This window comes from Chiloscyllium plagiosum, chromosome 25, assembly GCF_004010195.1.
Source record: "Chiloscyllium plagiosum isolate BGI_BamShark_2017 chromosome 25, ASM401019v2, whole genome shotgun sequence".
NCBI classification, from domain to species: domain Eukaryota; kingdom Metazoa; phylum Chordata; class Chondrichthyes; order Orectolobiformes; family Hemiscylliidae; genus Chiloscyllium; species Chiloscyllium plagiosum.
Genome location: NC_057734.1, coordinates 36194737 through 36211369, shown reverse-complemented (window position 1 = coordinate 36211369; position 16633 = coordinate 36194737). Strand labels below are relative to the sequence as shown.

The following is a 16633-nucleotide window of genomic DNA, read 5'->3' as shown; positions in this document are numbered from 1 at the left end:
CATAATATCCACCGAAAGATGTAAACTTGTGTAGTACATCATGGAAAGAAATATTGATCAACTGAAGATTACTTACCAGGAAAAATGAACTGCTGCTTGTACTTGAAATAGTGAGAAGCTTGCAACAGAGAAAAGGCAGAACTGTAAGCAAAGTAATCAAGTAAAACATAGACATGAAGGTATCTTCTTATTTTTATCATAATTATAACAGCTTTCTCAACAATCAAATTAACTATGTTACTTCACATCAGGCTATCAATATTATATACAAAACAATTAATAACAAAATGCCAAAATATCAGGTAAAATTTCAGTTCTATAAGAGTTCTACATTACTTGGTTCTACACTCGGATATTAAATGCATTTCCACATTTGGTGCACAACCTGCTAATGAAATTATGTTTTCAAATGGTGTTATTGCGTTAGATGCAACTTTGTCAGCAGGATTGACAGAGCAATAACAAATTATAGTGCACATGTAGTAATTTTTTGAAATAATTTCTGAAGCTACTTACAATGAAATTGTGAAGTGTAATAAGCTTTTCTGAAAAGGTTACATAGCAATTGTGCAAAGCTTATTTTTCCCATCCATTACTACAATGAGTAAAGAATCATGCAATTGAGAAATGCAGAATCTGTTTATTGTAAAAGGAGGTGCCTTGGCACTAAGGCTACTGTAATGACAGAGGGCAATAAGAGAGTGATCTTTTTTCAAAAAACTACATTATGTTTTTTAATTTTCTTTCTGAAAACTTTTGTTTGACTAACAACATGGCCATTGATCACATCATGCAAGTTGGCCACAATTCCTGGAAAGTTGTGGTCAGCAGCAACCAGAGCACAAAAAGCTTATGTCATCCCCGAACCCCCGGAAAGTCATTCGTTGCATTGTATTCCAGCCAAACCAACACAAGAGAGTAGTAGACGAGATGTCAAACTCAGCCAGTTCAGCTATGAAACATATAACATTCTTGGTAGGTTCACCAGCATAGATGTGGAGAGATTGAATTGTTGTCTCAGAATAAGACTCGTGAATCTGTGCAATTCTTTAGTGCAGAGAGCTGTAGAGAGTGGGTAGTTAAATAGATTCAAGACTGAGACAGATTTTTAATTAGTGAAGGAATTACAGGTTATGGGGAAAAGGTAAGGAAGTGGAGTTGAGGGTTGTCATATTTGACATGATCTCATTGAACAGTAGATCTGCTTCGATGGGCCAGTTGGCCTACTTCTGCTCTTATGCCTTATGGTCTTGTAATTTTAAAAGGAGACGATCAAACCCATAATTGCTTGAGCTGGTACCAATGGCCAAAGACAATACGTTTGGCCAGGACATTAAAATCCACCTCGTTAGCTGAGTAGCTAAGCTGGAAGCCCAGGTCACATGACTGAAACTGATTTGTTTGAATCACTTTTGATTACACAGTTTTGACTTCTTTCCTGAGTCTGCTGATAGAACTCAGAACATAAAAGCAATTCCAATCTTAGTTTAGCTTGCGTCAAGTCTTGATCTCTCTTTAAAATTCTAATTTCTGGAAAGAATTCTACATTTCAGCTGCAAAGTGAACCAGTTTCCAGCTTACAAGTACTGCTCGTCACCAGCAGTGTTGGTTTGGCTGGAATACAATGCAACGAATGACTTTCCGGGGGTTCGGGGATGACATAAGCTTTTGTGCTCTGGTTGCTGCTGACCACAACTTTCCAGGAATTGTGGCCAATTTAATGCAAGGAGTCATAGGCACCTTTCTCCATTAGAGACAGACATTTGGCTAAGTATAGCTTGAGGGCGGGGATGGGGTGAGGACGCTGGGCTTCCATGACAAATTTGTGCGCACAGCCAAAAAAGAACCTCGTCTGGACATTAACTTACCAGACTTTCAGTTCACGTGAACTAATTCCATTACCTTTGATTTTAAGTAACTATTTACGCATAACATTTCTTCATTCTATACTAGGTGGGATTCTGTGAATGTGTTGCAACCATTCCCCTGAGTTGTGAAGGTAATAATAAATCCTACTGTATTTTGTCCCAAAGAATTTGTTGCAGATTATTTTTAATTTGGACCTCGTAAACAGGGTTTGGGATAACACACAAATATAAAACAAAGAACTGCGGATATTGGAAATCTGAAATAGAAACAGAAATTGCTGCAGAAAGTCAGCAGGTCTGGCAGCATCTGTGGAGAGACAGCAGAGTTAACGTTTTGAGTTCTGAAGAAGGCTCACACACCTCCACCTATTTTGTTTTAAAACAGAAAAGAAAATAAGTAGATAAAATTAAAAGCCACATGTTACAGACAGGAGAAGAGGTCACTAAGAATAGTTCAATTCAACTTCTCCCTCTTGTGAATGACACTGCATTCATGACAACATTGAATTGATATGTGCATTCCATACCACAACTGAGAGCCCCCAGAGGGGAAACAATTGACATATGATTGAATGATGGATTAAGAGTGAAACAATTATAAGGGCTATAGGAAAAATATTGCAGAACTTGAAAGGGTTTAGAATAGATCTATAAGAGTGTTGCTAGGGTTGGATGGTTTTGAGTGATAGGAACAGGCTGAATAAGCTGGGGCTATTTTCCCTGGAGCATTGGAGGCGGAGGAGTGACCGTAGAAGTTTATAAGATTGAGAGGCATGGATAGGATGAATATTCAAGGACTTTTCCCCAGAGTATGGAGTCCAAAACAAGATGGCATAGGTTTAAGTTGAGAGGGGAAAAATTTTAAAGGGGCCTAAGGGACAATTTCTTCATGCAAAGGGTGGTGCACATATGGAATAAACTGCCAGAGGAGGTGGTGGAAGCTGGTACAATTACATTTAAAAGGTATCTGGATGAGTACATGAATATGGGCCAAATGCTGACAAATGGGACTAAATTAATTTAGGATATCTGGTCAGCATGGATGAGTTGGATCGAAGCGTTGCACATCTCTCTGGCTATGACTGTGGTGATGAGTATTTCTGAAATGGCGAACAGTTGTGAAGCATACACTTCCAAAGGGACCTGAGTTATTTTTTTTTGTATGTAATTGAAGCTAGCATGCAGGTGCAACAAGCAATTACAAATGCAAATGATATGTTGGTTATTACTGCAGGAGTATTTGAGAACAATCATAAAATGATTTGCTTCAATTGTACAGAACTTTCGTGGAACTACACTTGCAGCATGTGTGCAATTTTGGTTCCCTTACCGAAGAAAGAAGGTAAATGCCATCTAACTTCTGGATGGTAAGACTCTCCAATGAGGAGAAACTGAGGAAGCCAAGCCTGCATTGTCTACAGGTTAAAAAAATGAGTGGTGATCTCAATGAAACTTAGAGTTCTTCAAGGTTGAGAGAATAACTGCAGAAAGGATATTTCTGCAGGCTGCGGATGTTTGGAACTGGGGTCACAGCCTTAGAATAAGAGGCAAACCTTGCTGGAGGACTAAGATAAGTATAGTAAGTACTGAAAATGGTCAGGTTTGGAAAACTATTGGTGGCTGACATAAAGGGAATGTACAAGAATTTAATAAACATATCAATAATGAAAGTGCAGTCAATGGAGCTGATTAGTGATGAAAAGGAAGTTATTCTTATTGAAGGCTGAAGGTATGAGAAGGTAGTATGTAGTATGTTCAATCTGTTTTCACTTGAATACTGCTGCACAAGCAACAATAAGTGAGGAGTTAATTGCAATATTGGCCAGGATTATAAGATCATAAGACCATAAGACATAAGAGCAGAAATTAGGCCATTCAACCCATTGAGTTGCTTCACCATCCAATTATGGCTGATCAGTTTCTCAACCCCATTCTCCCGCTTCATCCCGATTAATCCTCGATTTCATTGATACTCAAAAGAAGCTATCTATCTTCATCTTAAACATACTCAATGATCTGGCCCCCACAGCTTTCTGTGGCAACGTATTCCATCAATTCACCATTCTCTGGCTGAAGACATTTCTCCTTATCTCCATTCAAAAAGGTCTTCCCTTTACTCTAAGGCTATGCCCTCGGATCCTGGTCTCTCCTACCAATGGAAATATCTTCTCAACATCTAGTCTGTTCAGGTCATTCGGACCATTCAGTATTCTGTATGTTTCAATTTGAAACCCCCTCATCCTTCTAAACCCCATTGTGTATAAGAACATAAGAACTAGGAGCAGGCCGACTGACCCTTCGAGCCTGCTCCGCCATTCAATAAGATCATGGCTAATCTTTTCATGGATTTAGTTCCACTTACCCATGCTCTCATCACATCTCTTCATTCCTTTGTTATTAAAAAAAATCTACCTTAGCTTTAAAACATTTACTGAGGATGCCAGTATATTCTTTCTCAAGTAAGGAGACCAAAACTGTACACTGTATTCCAGGTGTGGCCTCACCAGCAACTTGTACATCAACTGCTTCACTGGGCAAGGAATTCCATACATTAACAACCCTCCGGGAGAAGAAGTTCCTTCTCAATTCAGTCCTAAATTTACTCTGTCTAATCTTGAGGCTATGTCCTCCTGTCCTAGCTTCATCTGCCAGGGCAAACATCCTCTCTACTTGTATCTTATCTATTCCCTTCATAATTTTGTAAGTTTCTAAAAGATACCCCCTCAAACTTCTGAATTGCAGTGAATATAATCCCAATCTACTCAGTGTCTCCTCATAAGCCAACCCCCTCAACTCCAGAATCAACATAGTGAACCTCCTCTGCACCCTCTCCAGTGCCAGTATATCCTTTCTCAAGTAAGGAGACCAAATCTGTACACAGTACTCCAGGTGTGGTCTCACCAGCACCTTGTACAGCTGCAATATAATTCCTCTGCTTTTAAATTCGATCCCTTTAGCAATGAAGGACAAAATTCCATTTGCCTTCCTAATTACTTGTACCTGCAGACCAACCTTCTGTGATTCATGCACAAGGACATCCAGGTCCCTCTGCAAATGAGCATGCTGCAACTTTTTACCATTCAAGTAATAATCCTTTTTATTATTACTCCTACTGAAATGGATGATTCCACATTTATTTACATTGTATTCTATCTGCCAGACCTTTGTCCACTCATTCAATGTATCTTTCTTCCTCCGCAAAGTTTCACAATCCTCTCCACACTTTGCTCTGCCACTCATCTTAGTATCATCTGCAAACTTTGACGCTCTACACGTGGTTCCCAATTGCAAATCATCTATATAAACTGTAAATGATTGCAGTCCCAACACCAATCCCTGAGGCACACCATGAGTCACTGATTGCCAGCCAGAATAGTACTCATTTATCCCCACTCTTTGCTTCCTCTTAGTCAGCCAATCCACTACCCATGCTAATACTTTATCCCTAATGCCATGCATCCTTATCTTATGCAGCAGCCACTTGTGTGGCACCTTGTTGAAGGCATTTTGGAAATCTAGGTACGCACATCCACTGGGTCCCCATTGTCCACCTCGCTTATAATATCTTCATAGAATTTCAAAAGATCTGTCAAGCATGACCTGCCCTTCATGAACCCATGCTGCGTCTGCCCAATGGGACAATTTCTATCGAGATGCATTGCTATTTATAAACTCTGGTATAAACAAAGAGTCCTCAAATGTTCCTCAGATGTTAAGCTTTTCATTCCTGGCACCATTCTCGTGAACCTCCTCTGAACACATTCCAGGGCCAGTACATCCTTCCTAAGATATGGGGACAATCCTGTGCACAATACTCCAAATGTGGTCTGACCACAGCCTTAGTGAACCTTAGAAGTACACCTTGTTTTTATATTCAAGTCCTCTCAAAATAAATGCCATCATTGTATTTGCCTTCTTAACTACTGACTCAACCTGCAAGGTTACCTTGAGAGAATCCTGCACTAGAACGCCCAAGTTTCTTTGTACTTCAGACTTGTGAATTTTCTCCCCATTTAGAAAATAGTCCATGCTTCTTTTCTTCCTATCAAAGTTCATGACCTCACATGTTGTACTCCATCTGCCACTTCTTTGCCCACTTTCCTATCCTATCCAAATCATTCTGCAGCCTCCCCGCCTCCTCAATGCTACCTTTCCCTCTACCTATCTTTGTATCAATGTGTAAACTTAGCCAGAATGCCCTTAGTTCCTTCATCTAGATTGTTAATGTATAAAGTGAAAAGTCGTGGTCCCAACACTGAGCCTTGCGGAACACCACGTCACCAGCTGCCATCCTGAGAAGGACCCTTCTAACCCCACTCTCTGCTTTCTGCCAGACAATCAGACTCCTATACATGCTTGCACCTTGCCCCTGACACCATGGGCTCTTATCTTACTCAGTAGCATCCTTTGCGGCACCTTCTCAAAAGCCTTAATGAAGCCCAGGTAGATAACATCCATTAGCAAAATAGATAAAGATATTTAAAATGTGACAATACTCAGAAGTAGAAAAGTAGCAAGGGAGGCAAATAGTGTTGTTCACTAGCTATGTGCTGCAGCTGAGTCACTGTTCCGAAAGGCTCGCCACTTAAAGGCAAGTACACACTTGAGTTAATGGCTGCTGGAAAATCTTCAGGAATACTGAAGATGAAGAAGAATGACATAATAGAAAAATGCCACACCACAGAAGAAGGACCCAAGAAAATGGAATGGGATCTCCATGTCTTTATCCTTGGATCTGCTTGAAAAGATAGTGCTCTGAATCACAGCCTGTGGTATTGGTAGGAGGATGGTGGTAACTGTTTATGGTTCTTTTTAAGTCACTCTCACCCTCACTCTGCAATCTGACATCAAGTGAAAACTGCAGGTATTGTGACCTTGCTTCCTTCTTCACTCCAACCCTTCCCCTTGTGCTTTTTTGCAATCAGACATTCAAAACTACTATCTGTACAGCACACCTAGGAGGATAAAGGGCAATCACCAAAGATCCTTTAACAGTATCTTCCAAATCCATTACCACTTCCATGTGGAATGACAAGCACACTAGATACAATGGAATACCACCACCTACAAGCTCCCCCCCAAGCCACTCACCATCCTGACTTGAAAATATATTGCCATTCCTTTAATGTCACTAGGTCAAAATCCTGTAATTCTTCCCTAATGGCATTGTGGGGCAATCTACAGCAGCAGGTCAAGGCAACAGCTCACCACCACCACCTTCTCAAGGTCTACTAGAGATGGGCAATAAATGCTGGCCAGCCAGCAATGCTCACATCCAACATATGAATAAAAACAATCTTTGACAATAATGAGAAAGCATCAACACTTGTTCTTACAATCTCAAGCTACTAGCTCAGAGACTCACTTGCAATAGGCTTGTGTAGTGTTGGGATGAGGACAGGCAAGTCACTGGGCATAACTGGATTTCAGCCAGGAAAAGAAGAAAAGGTGGCAGATATGCCAGTTTCTTGGAGGGCAACGTCATAGACAAATTCCATTCCAGGGGGCTGAGATGAGGATTTTGATTGCTGACACAAAGAAGATCACTGATGATTATCGGATTACAAAGGTCTCCTGTCATTGTCAAGGAATACGGGATAGTCTGACTTCAACATGGTAGAGGCTATCATGCAGAGTTCTGAGAGTGGTGGCTAGCTCCACTATCGCACCGGTGAACAAAACCCCTAATGTCACATTTGGCATCGATATCTCTGGTGTGAACGTATTTTTCAGGGTGAGGACCAGTTCAGTCAGTCGAAGGAGGGTGTCAGTGGAAGGGTACTGGTTGGTACGGCGGGAAAGGAAGAAGCGGAGGGCTTTGAGTCTTTCGTGATGGGGGATGAAGGTGTACAGGGCCTGGATTTTTCAGGGTGAGGACCAGTTCAGTCAGTCGAAGGAGGATGTCAGTGGAAGGGTACTGGTTGGTACGGCGGGAAACGATATCTCTGCTTCCACTGCAGCACAGTGCACTCCTCCTGACCTGCAGGCTCAGACTGATCCTCTTACGGTGGATGCCAATCTTAGTCCGCAAAGGGGCTTGCAGGCTATTAAGGTAGTCTAGCACTCTCTGCCCCAGTAGACCACCAGGATGACAGAGATGCTGCACTTTGCGACTTGCAGTGGTAACATGGTGACTGAATCTACCATCATGTTTCCATCACAGTAGTTGCCAGTGTCCTTTATGTTGCCCCTCAGTCAGCCAGCTCAAACTGTTATTCTCACATTTCTGAGGACATGTGCTCCAAAGTTCTGGAGTTCTGGAGCTGCCTGAAAGTATTAAACAAGGTTCTCTGCCAGTGAAATGAGGCACCGTCCACCAGACATGCCTTGGTCTCTGGAGTAGCACAACTTCGGAATACCAACTCATAGAATTGCACCCACAAGACAGACACCAAGGGACTGCAGAAGAGTGAATAGTTGAATGCTGTTTACATACTTTCATCTGTGATTATATTAAAATATTTTCTCAAGCTTTTTGTTGGTATTCTTTACAGATTGATCTTGCAAGAAGGCCTTGAAATGGAGCATCTGAAATAGATGAAACAGTGGGCATGGTTGGTCTAAGATGAGGTGGAGAATTTTGTTTCAATTGAAGGACAGCCTGAAAGTATGCTCTCTTTTGCTGCTTCCAGTTGCATGGGTTCATGTCGCCTTACTCCTGCCTCCTCCTCTTTCTCTGTAGTGACTGTAATGAAGTCAGCCAGCCGGACCTCATAGAATAGGAGTTCCTTGACTGGACCAGGTTAACTGCCCCAATCAGGCAGCCCTGGCTGATAGATAAAAAAAGAGTGTCAGAAATACTGCACTCTGATAACTAGCACTGACTGAGGCAGTACTAAAGTCAAGAACTGCTCATGTGTAAATAAAGGGTGACTTGGTGATGGGATTTCAGCCTCTGTGGGGTTATTTCATCTCCTCCTCTGACGTAGCTGCTGGGTTGCAGCAGTTAAATGGCGAAGGGAGACCTTGATGTTCACAACTCATTGGGAGAAGTGATTGCAGCCTGATCTATGATTGCTAGTTTGGTGTGTTGGAGCCATATCAGACATCACCACTGGCTCATTTGAATGATATAGCTCCCAGTAGTGGGAGCATGTATGGTGGGTAGCATGCTAAACCGCACTCCTTCTCTTCCCTCATAAAAGAACTCCCATTGTCCACCATCTCTGAAGCGTTCCTCCCCTCCCCTTACATGTCTACCTTTCTGAGAAGACAGTTGTCCCAACTCTGTGAAACAGATACCTCTTGTCCCAGAAGTGGTTCTCATGCTCCAAGAACATGAAGCACTCTCTTTCTAGTTACGTATGAACCTGTTGCCTCACTATTCTTCTACTCACTAGTGTGTGGTGCTAGGAATGTTTCAGAGATTACAACTTTTTGACATCCTGCATTTTAACTTCCACCTCAGCTTCTGAAATTATAACAGCTGAATCTCAACTCTTTTCATTCCTCTGGTATTGCTTCCTATACAGACCATGATTTCTAGCTGTTCCAACTCTGCAAAACGTTATTGCTTAGTTTTCTATTGTGACACTGAGGTTTCTAATGATTCACTAAGTTTGGAAATGCTGCAGTCATAAAAGTTTTGTGCACTCTCCTGTTGAGCAGTGCAGAATCATGTCAGCTAAAAAGAAATCAATCACAGCAGAAATCCACTGCTTTCAACTGAAACAGATTGTACTTAGTACTAAGCCCATGATGTAGCAGCATATAGCCTTTCAGAACTTCTTTACCTACCACTACAATCTACTGTAACAAATGACCACATTAATGAAGTTAAGACAAAGATCATTATGATGTAAGGTGTGTGATTCGTGCACATTGAGTCATAGAGATGTACAGCACGGAAACAGAGTCTTCGGTCCAATTTGTCCATGCCGACCAGATATCCCAACCCAATCTAGTCCCACCTGCCAGTACCCTGCCCATATCCCTCCAAATCCTTCCTATTCATATATCCATTCAGATGCCTTTCAAATGTTGCAATTGTACTAGCCTCCACCACTTCCTCTGACAGCTCATTCCATACACGTACCATCCTCTGAGTGAAAATGTTAGCCCCTTACGTCTCTTTTATATCTTTCCCCTCTCACCCTAAACCTGTGACCTCTAGTTCTGGACTCCCCCACCCCAGGGAAAAGACTTTGTCCATTTATCATATCCATGCCCCTCATGATTTTATAAACCTCTATAAGGTCACCCCTCAGCCTCTGACGCTCCAGGGAAAACAGCCCTAGCCTGTTCAACCTCTGCCTATAGCTCAAATCCTTCAACCCTGGCAACATCCTTGTAAATCTTTTCTGAACCCTTTCAAGTTTCACAACATTTTTCTAATAGGAAGGAGACCAGAATATTCCAACAGTGGCCTAATCAGTGTTCTATGCAGCCACAACATGACTTCCCAACCCCTGTACTCAATACTCTGATCAATAAAGGAAAGCATACCAAACACCTTCTTCACTGTCCTATCTACCTGCGATTCCACTTTCAAGAAGCTATGAACCGGCACTCCGAGGTGTCTTTGTTCAGCAACACTCCCTAATATCTTACCATTAGGTGTATAAGTCCTGTTAAGATTTGCTTTCCCAAAATGTCTTAATATAATTTACTTCAGATTTTGAATTTGATCCGTTGTTTTAGTTTGATTCTGAAGTGGTTTAACAATTAGCTTGTAAGCTTTTCTGTAAACATGATGATTTCTTGTAAAAGACCCATTGGGAAAGGGAGTTCCTAGTGTGTAGCAGAATTTTGTTTTCTTTGGGAGAATTTACCAGTAAACAAACTAAAGAATCATGCTTTAAGCTTTCAGTTTAGAAGTTGAGATTTTTTTTTCCTTTTGATTAAGGTCAATACCAATAACTGGGAAAAAAAGCTTTTGAGTTTCAGTTTGATGCAACAAACAGTTGTTCTTGAGAAAGGGAGATTCAGGGGTTTTAATTTAGAACTATTATAAATAGGTTGCTCTGTAGAAGCAGTTTAGCTTGAAAGTTCCATACCAGAAATGTTTAGTTATAAGCTTGAACTATTTAAAGCTGCAAAAGTATAAGCTATCAGGTTCGCAAGACAGGAAACTGAAGCCACAATTAGATTAAGTCCTATAGATGTGAAAGAGATGGGAATTCTATCTGGTGTGAATACTATAAAATCTACTGCTTTGGGATTAATTGTATTTTAGCTTTAAAATTTGTGTTATTTTTGTCAAGGGCTATGTTTATTCCATTGTAATTTTCATTTCTTTGTGTAATAAATTTACTTTATTGATAAAACCAAATCTGCAGCAAAATGTGTTTGTATTTCAATTCAAGTCCATCTTGTTAAAGTTAGAAGAAATAAAATATGATCTATCAATCCAGACTTTAGTTTTGGACTTGTCTTGTCCAGTAATAACACCAGTAAAGTTGGGATCATAACACCTTGTAATTCTTTAGTCATCAACAATTATCAGGCAAGTGCAACAAGCCCTCTCCATGTCGAATCAAGCCTGTAGTTTTAGACTTAAGTACAAACTACTCAAATTCACATCACTTTTAAGAACTGTTTCCTTTTTTAGTTGAAATTTCATTCTAATGTATTTTGTACCACCTAACACAAATCTTTCATGAATCTGAACAGTTTTAGATGATACAAAAACAGAAATTGCTGGATAGCAGAACCTGAGGAAGGGTCACTCGACCCAAAACATTAACTCTGATTTCTCTCCACAGATGCTGCCACACCTGATGAACATTTCCAGCAATTTCTGTTTTTGTTTCTGATTTACAGTACCGGCAATACTTTTGGTTTTTATTCGGTTTTAGATGATAATGTTCTGAAGTTTTTTTTTGTATTATGATGAATTCCATGAAATGTGAATTGAATGTGATTAAATTTCCTACATTTCATATCAATGACAACTGGAAGCGGCAGATTCAAACCACTACAAATGCCGGAGGAAAGCGCTTAACAGGAGGCTCCCAAGCACTGAGGATGTCACCGAGACAGGGGACGAAACGTCTGCAACACAAATTCCCAGCTCGGCGAACAGAACCACAAAAATGTAGGAATGAAAATGGAATAGATACAGAAAGTATTTTTAATCAAAATCCCCATTCCCTGTGAGTAACACAACTTTGAATAACTGAAAATTGCATCAGACAGTATAACTAGACATTGCTGCATATCCAGTTTCTTAATAAATTAAAAACATGCAACTCACTGTGATGATTAATTCAGTAATGGGGAAGGTATGATCATTTTCGTAGGTAGAATTGGCTTCAAGCACAATTTTTAGAAATGATCATAAAAACCTGAATTGTGTTTAAAATTGACGCTGTTTTTCATGCTGGTTCCACTTCTCTTTATTTCTGAATTACGTTGACAAAACAAAACAACCTAGTGAAAATTCTAGGCCATCAAGTTATTAGTTTGAAAAGGATATGGGAGTTATGCCATTCTCTCTACAAGTCAATTTCCAAGAGAATCAAATGCATTGCTATTGTGGCTCAGTTAAGCACAGCACTTTCTGACATGCTAGAGAACTCATCATTCCAATCCTGCCAGAAAAAAAGAATTTGATAATTCAGAGGTTTTAATTTTTTTTAATCATTTACAGAATGTGGGCATCATTGACTAGGCCAATATTATTGCCCATCCCTAAGTACCCAGAGGATAGTTAAGAGTCAACAACATCGTGTAGGTCTGAAGTCATATGTAGATCAAACAGATTAGAACAGCAGATTTCCTTCCCTAAAAGAAATTATTGTCAGGAAAAACCTACCTGCTTCAATCAATTCATAGTCACCATTCAACTCTTAATTCCAGATTCTTACTGAACTCAAATTCCACAATCAGCTATGGCAGGATTCGAATCTGGGACACCAGAACATTACCTGGCTCTTTGAATTAATAGTCTTATGATTATACCATTAGGCCATAACAGTACTTAGGGTTTATCATTCATTAAATGCCCATTTGAAAACCCATGTGAAGAGCATAAATTCATAAAAATCTGCCTAATTATGTAATCACAGAGCAACAAAATAAGATGTGAAATTTAATCAACATATTTTGATTCTTTCTGCGAATATTCTTACCTTGACATTCTTCAGACCATTACATTTCTCACTTTCTCTAAATTCTATGTTCTCACAGTGATATTAGGACTGAGTAATGTTTTATAATACTTCATCAAGGATACATTTCTCTCCTTATTCTTAATGTGTAAAAGCTATTTGACTGACACTGCATTTCCCATTATGCTTGTTATGATGAACAGTTTATAATGTACAAGGTTATCACAGTTTTCAAATTCATGGCATATAAAATTTTCATCCTTCATGTTAAACAATAATTCAAAATATGGGATCAGGAACCCTCAGCGACACAATAGAAAACTGGGTGGTAAAATATTTACTTTTATGTAAATATAGACTAGATACTGTTGTTAGAAATGGAATTACCTTGTGGTGGGCTTGTGTGGCTGTGGCCCTCAAGCAAGTCACTGCTTGTGATTGCCCTCAACCGAATGTTAGTGAGTATACCTAATTTAGAAGAAAAGCACAATTCTAAAACTCATTTAAGATGGATGTCGATTGTACTTAAAAATTGACTGCCCCTTCTCAAAGAATTAAATTGTAAATTATTATCACTTCAAGATTTTGTTGTTCAAAGAATTTGCTGTCAAACCTGCCGGCTTTTGTATAATCTCTTATGTTATGGATGCCCTGTTCCCTGTTACCATAGAAACACTTTGTGTCCCAACTAATCATCGGCATTCATTTTGCAGTTATAGTAATAGCAGCTTTCCAAGGATTACTAATAGAACCTACAATGGTTACCAACTGCTAAATGCACAAAACATTAAAGTGCAATTTTGAAGAGAACTTGATCTTGCCATTTTTTTTTCAAAATTGACACTTAGAAGAAAAGTTGGTAAATTTGTAGATATTATCCCAATTGATGGCTATCAAAACTAACAACACTTAATTGAACAGAGGAAATTGAAAAGAAAATGGCCAGATTTAAATTGGTGGTTTTTGATTTATTTGAAAAATCATGATCTCTTTGAAAAGAACTATTTTCTTTATCACATTGATTGGAGCTTCAGTTGAACTTTAACTCATCCACCGAGGTAATTGTAAAGTCCAACCTACATACCAAACCAGTGACCAGGTGCTTCAAGAGCTTAACAGCATGACTTTGAGGCTATTATGCACACAGATCAAAATCATCAATCACTGAAATGCATGGTGCCAAAGGAAATGGATCAGAGGCTAATGGTTGAAAGTAATGAGTGCTAAAACAAGGCAAGCAAGGTTTATTTCAACCAGTACCTTGCATAGTCAAGCAGCATGCTTACTTGTTGTCTTGGTTTTCATGAGAGGATTAATCACATGATTCAACAGTTGTCTTCAGGAGAAGGGCAAACATTTTTGTTTTCAGAATTTTGTTCGGTTTTTTTCCTTTCCTGTGTCCAAAATACTTGTTAAATTTTAGTACCATTTGAGAGTTTTACAGCTTAAATGTATTAAGTACAAAGCAAAAAAAAATTATATTTCGCTGGTGCTTGTGTTCTATATATTCCCCCCGAGGTTAAATTTGCATGGGATTCTTCTGACTGCCAACTGGTGAAAGATTCATGGAAACTGCAGACAAATCACATGGATGCAGTTTAAATTGTTTATCCAGATTCCATGACTCCTTTGCTATGGTTATGATGGATATTTGGGAGAAATTATAAATCCTTTAATCCACTACATAGCCTATTAAATTAAATTTTCTCAGTGCACATGACCCTGAAAATTGACAAAAATGTGAATATTACATATCATTAATTGAGTGTGATATGACTTTGATTACAAGTTGAGAGTGGGCGCTGGAAAAGCACAGCAGGTCAGACAGCATCCCAGGAGCAGGAGAATCAACATTTTGGGCAAGAGCCCTTCATCAGGAATGATTCCTGATGAAGATCTCTTGCCAAAAACATTGATTCTCCTGCTCCTGGGATGCTCCCTGACCTACTGTGCTTTTTCAGCACCCACTCTTGACTCTGATCTCCAGCATCTGCAGTTCTCACTTTCTACAACTTAGATTCTCTTTTGACTTACTTGTAATCAAAGACTTCCTAACCTGTCCTTGCACTTTTGTGTCCTCTGGTCACTTCTTTCCATTGTTCCACCATTTCTCCTCAGTGTAACTGGTGAGGTGACTGCACATTCTTATGCCACGAAGGCTTAAGATTTGGAGGGGGCTTCGTTCTTTTATCTTTGGAGGGCAGCCGCTACTGAATTTGTTTCTGTGGCTTGTGCCTGCTCACTCTGGTTTTGCTGCATCTTGAATGATCTGAGCACTGGCTGGACCCTTGGCATTTGCTGTTGTCCTGTGATGTAACAGCAATGACTGCTGAATCTGTGGTGGGGCTTCCATTCCAGGGTGAAGAATCCAATACCAGGGTTCCAATCCCATACGCCATACTCAGCCTGTAAATGGCCAGACAGTGGGTTTGCCATCCAATTAAGGATGGTAGGCATGCTCCTAAGCTAGTGGGCCAATGTGAGGTTAATCCGGCCCTCACCTTTTCAGCCATGAGGCTATCTTGATGCAGAGGCTAAGTTTTGGCCTGAAGTACAAAACCCCCTCTGCATTGCTGCCAACTGACTATCTACCATGATAATGTAAAACAAAGAACTGCTGAAGATCTGAAACAAAAGCAGAAAGTACTGAAGAAACTCAGTAATTGTGGCAGCATCTGTGGAGAGAAAGCAGAGTTAACAATTTTGAGTCGTGTGACCCTTCTTCAGATCCTTCTTCTTCGGCAGGGTCACTGAACAAAAAATATTAACTCTGCTTTCTCTTGACTGATATTGCCAGACCTGCTGAGTTTCTCCAGCACTTTCTGTTTTGTTGGCTATTTATCACTGTGGGTGGATAACCATTTTGACCATGACCAGGCCTCTCTAAAAAGTGACTCAATGTTGGAATCATCACGGAATGATGCACAAAAGCCAGTGACATGAGATTGCAGGAACCTGCATTCTTTCTCAACTCCATGGCCATTTGAAATCCAACGATTTATATCCATTGATCAGGCTGTTGTTTAAAGAGATTATTGTCTGTACCTTGATCCCAGAAAGGTGGAACAAACACTGTAAAGACATACAATACCTTCAGTCCCTTCGGTCCAACTTTCCATGCCGACCAGGTATTCTAAACTGAACTAGTCCAATTTGCCTGCATTTGGATCATATCCCTCTAAACCTTTCCTATTCAAATACATGTCCAAATGTCTTTTAAATGTTGAATTGTACCCACCTCTACCACTTCCTCTGGCAGTTCATTCCATACAGGGACCACCTTCTGTGTGAAAAAATCCCCCTCCGGTCCCTATTAAATCTTTCCCCTCTCATCTTAAATCTACGCACACCAGTTTTAGATGCCCCCTACCTTGGAAAAAGACCTTTGCTATTCACCTTATCTATGTCTCTTTTGATTTTATAAACCTCTATAAGATCACCTTTCAGCTTCTATGTGCCCAAGCCTATCCAGTCTCTCCATATGACTCAAACCCTCCAGTCCCAGGAACATAACTGTAAATTTTTTCTGTACCCTTTCTAGTTTAACAATATTCTTCCTATAGATGGACAACCAGAATTGTATGCAGTATTCTAAAAGTGGCCTCATTAATGTCTTGTACAGATGCAACATAAACTCCCAACTCCTATTCTCAATGCTCTGACCAATTTAGGCAAGCGTGCCAAAGAGATAGACTGGCCAATGTGCTATCCTGT

General features: G+C 40.0%; 1 protein-coding gene across 2 annotated transcripts in view; it reads right to left on the bottom strand.

The window, feature by feature from the left end:
- ksr2 (kinase suppressor of ras 2) overlaps positions 1–16633 on the bottom strand; it is a 423089-nt gene that overhangs the window by 144544 nt on the left and 261912 nt on the right. The window contains exons 11-12 of one of the 2 annotated variants that reach the window (XM_043715875.1): positions 13307–13387; positions 77–118 (exon numbers count right to left, since the gene is read on the bottom strand). In XM_043715875.1, the coding sequence (XP_043571810.1) occupies positions 77–118; positions 13307–13387 (123 nt within the window). The remainder of the gene's footprint in view (positions 1–76; positions 119–13306; positions 13388–16633) is intronic. The other variant, XM_043715876.1, reaches the window with a different exon arrangement.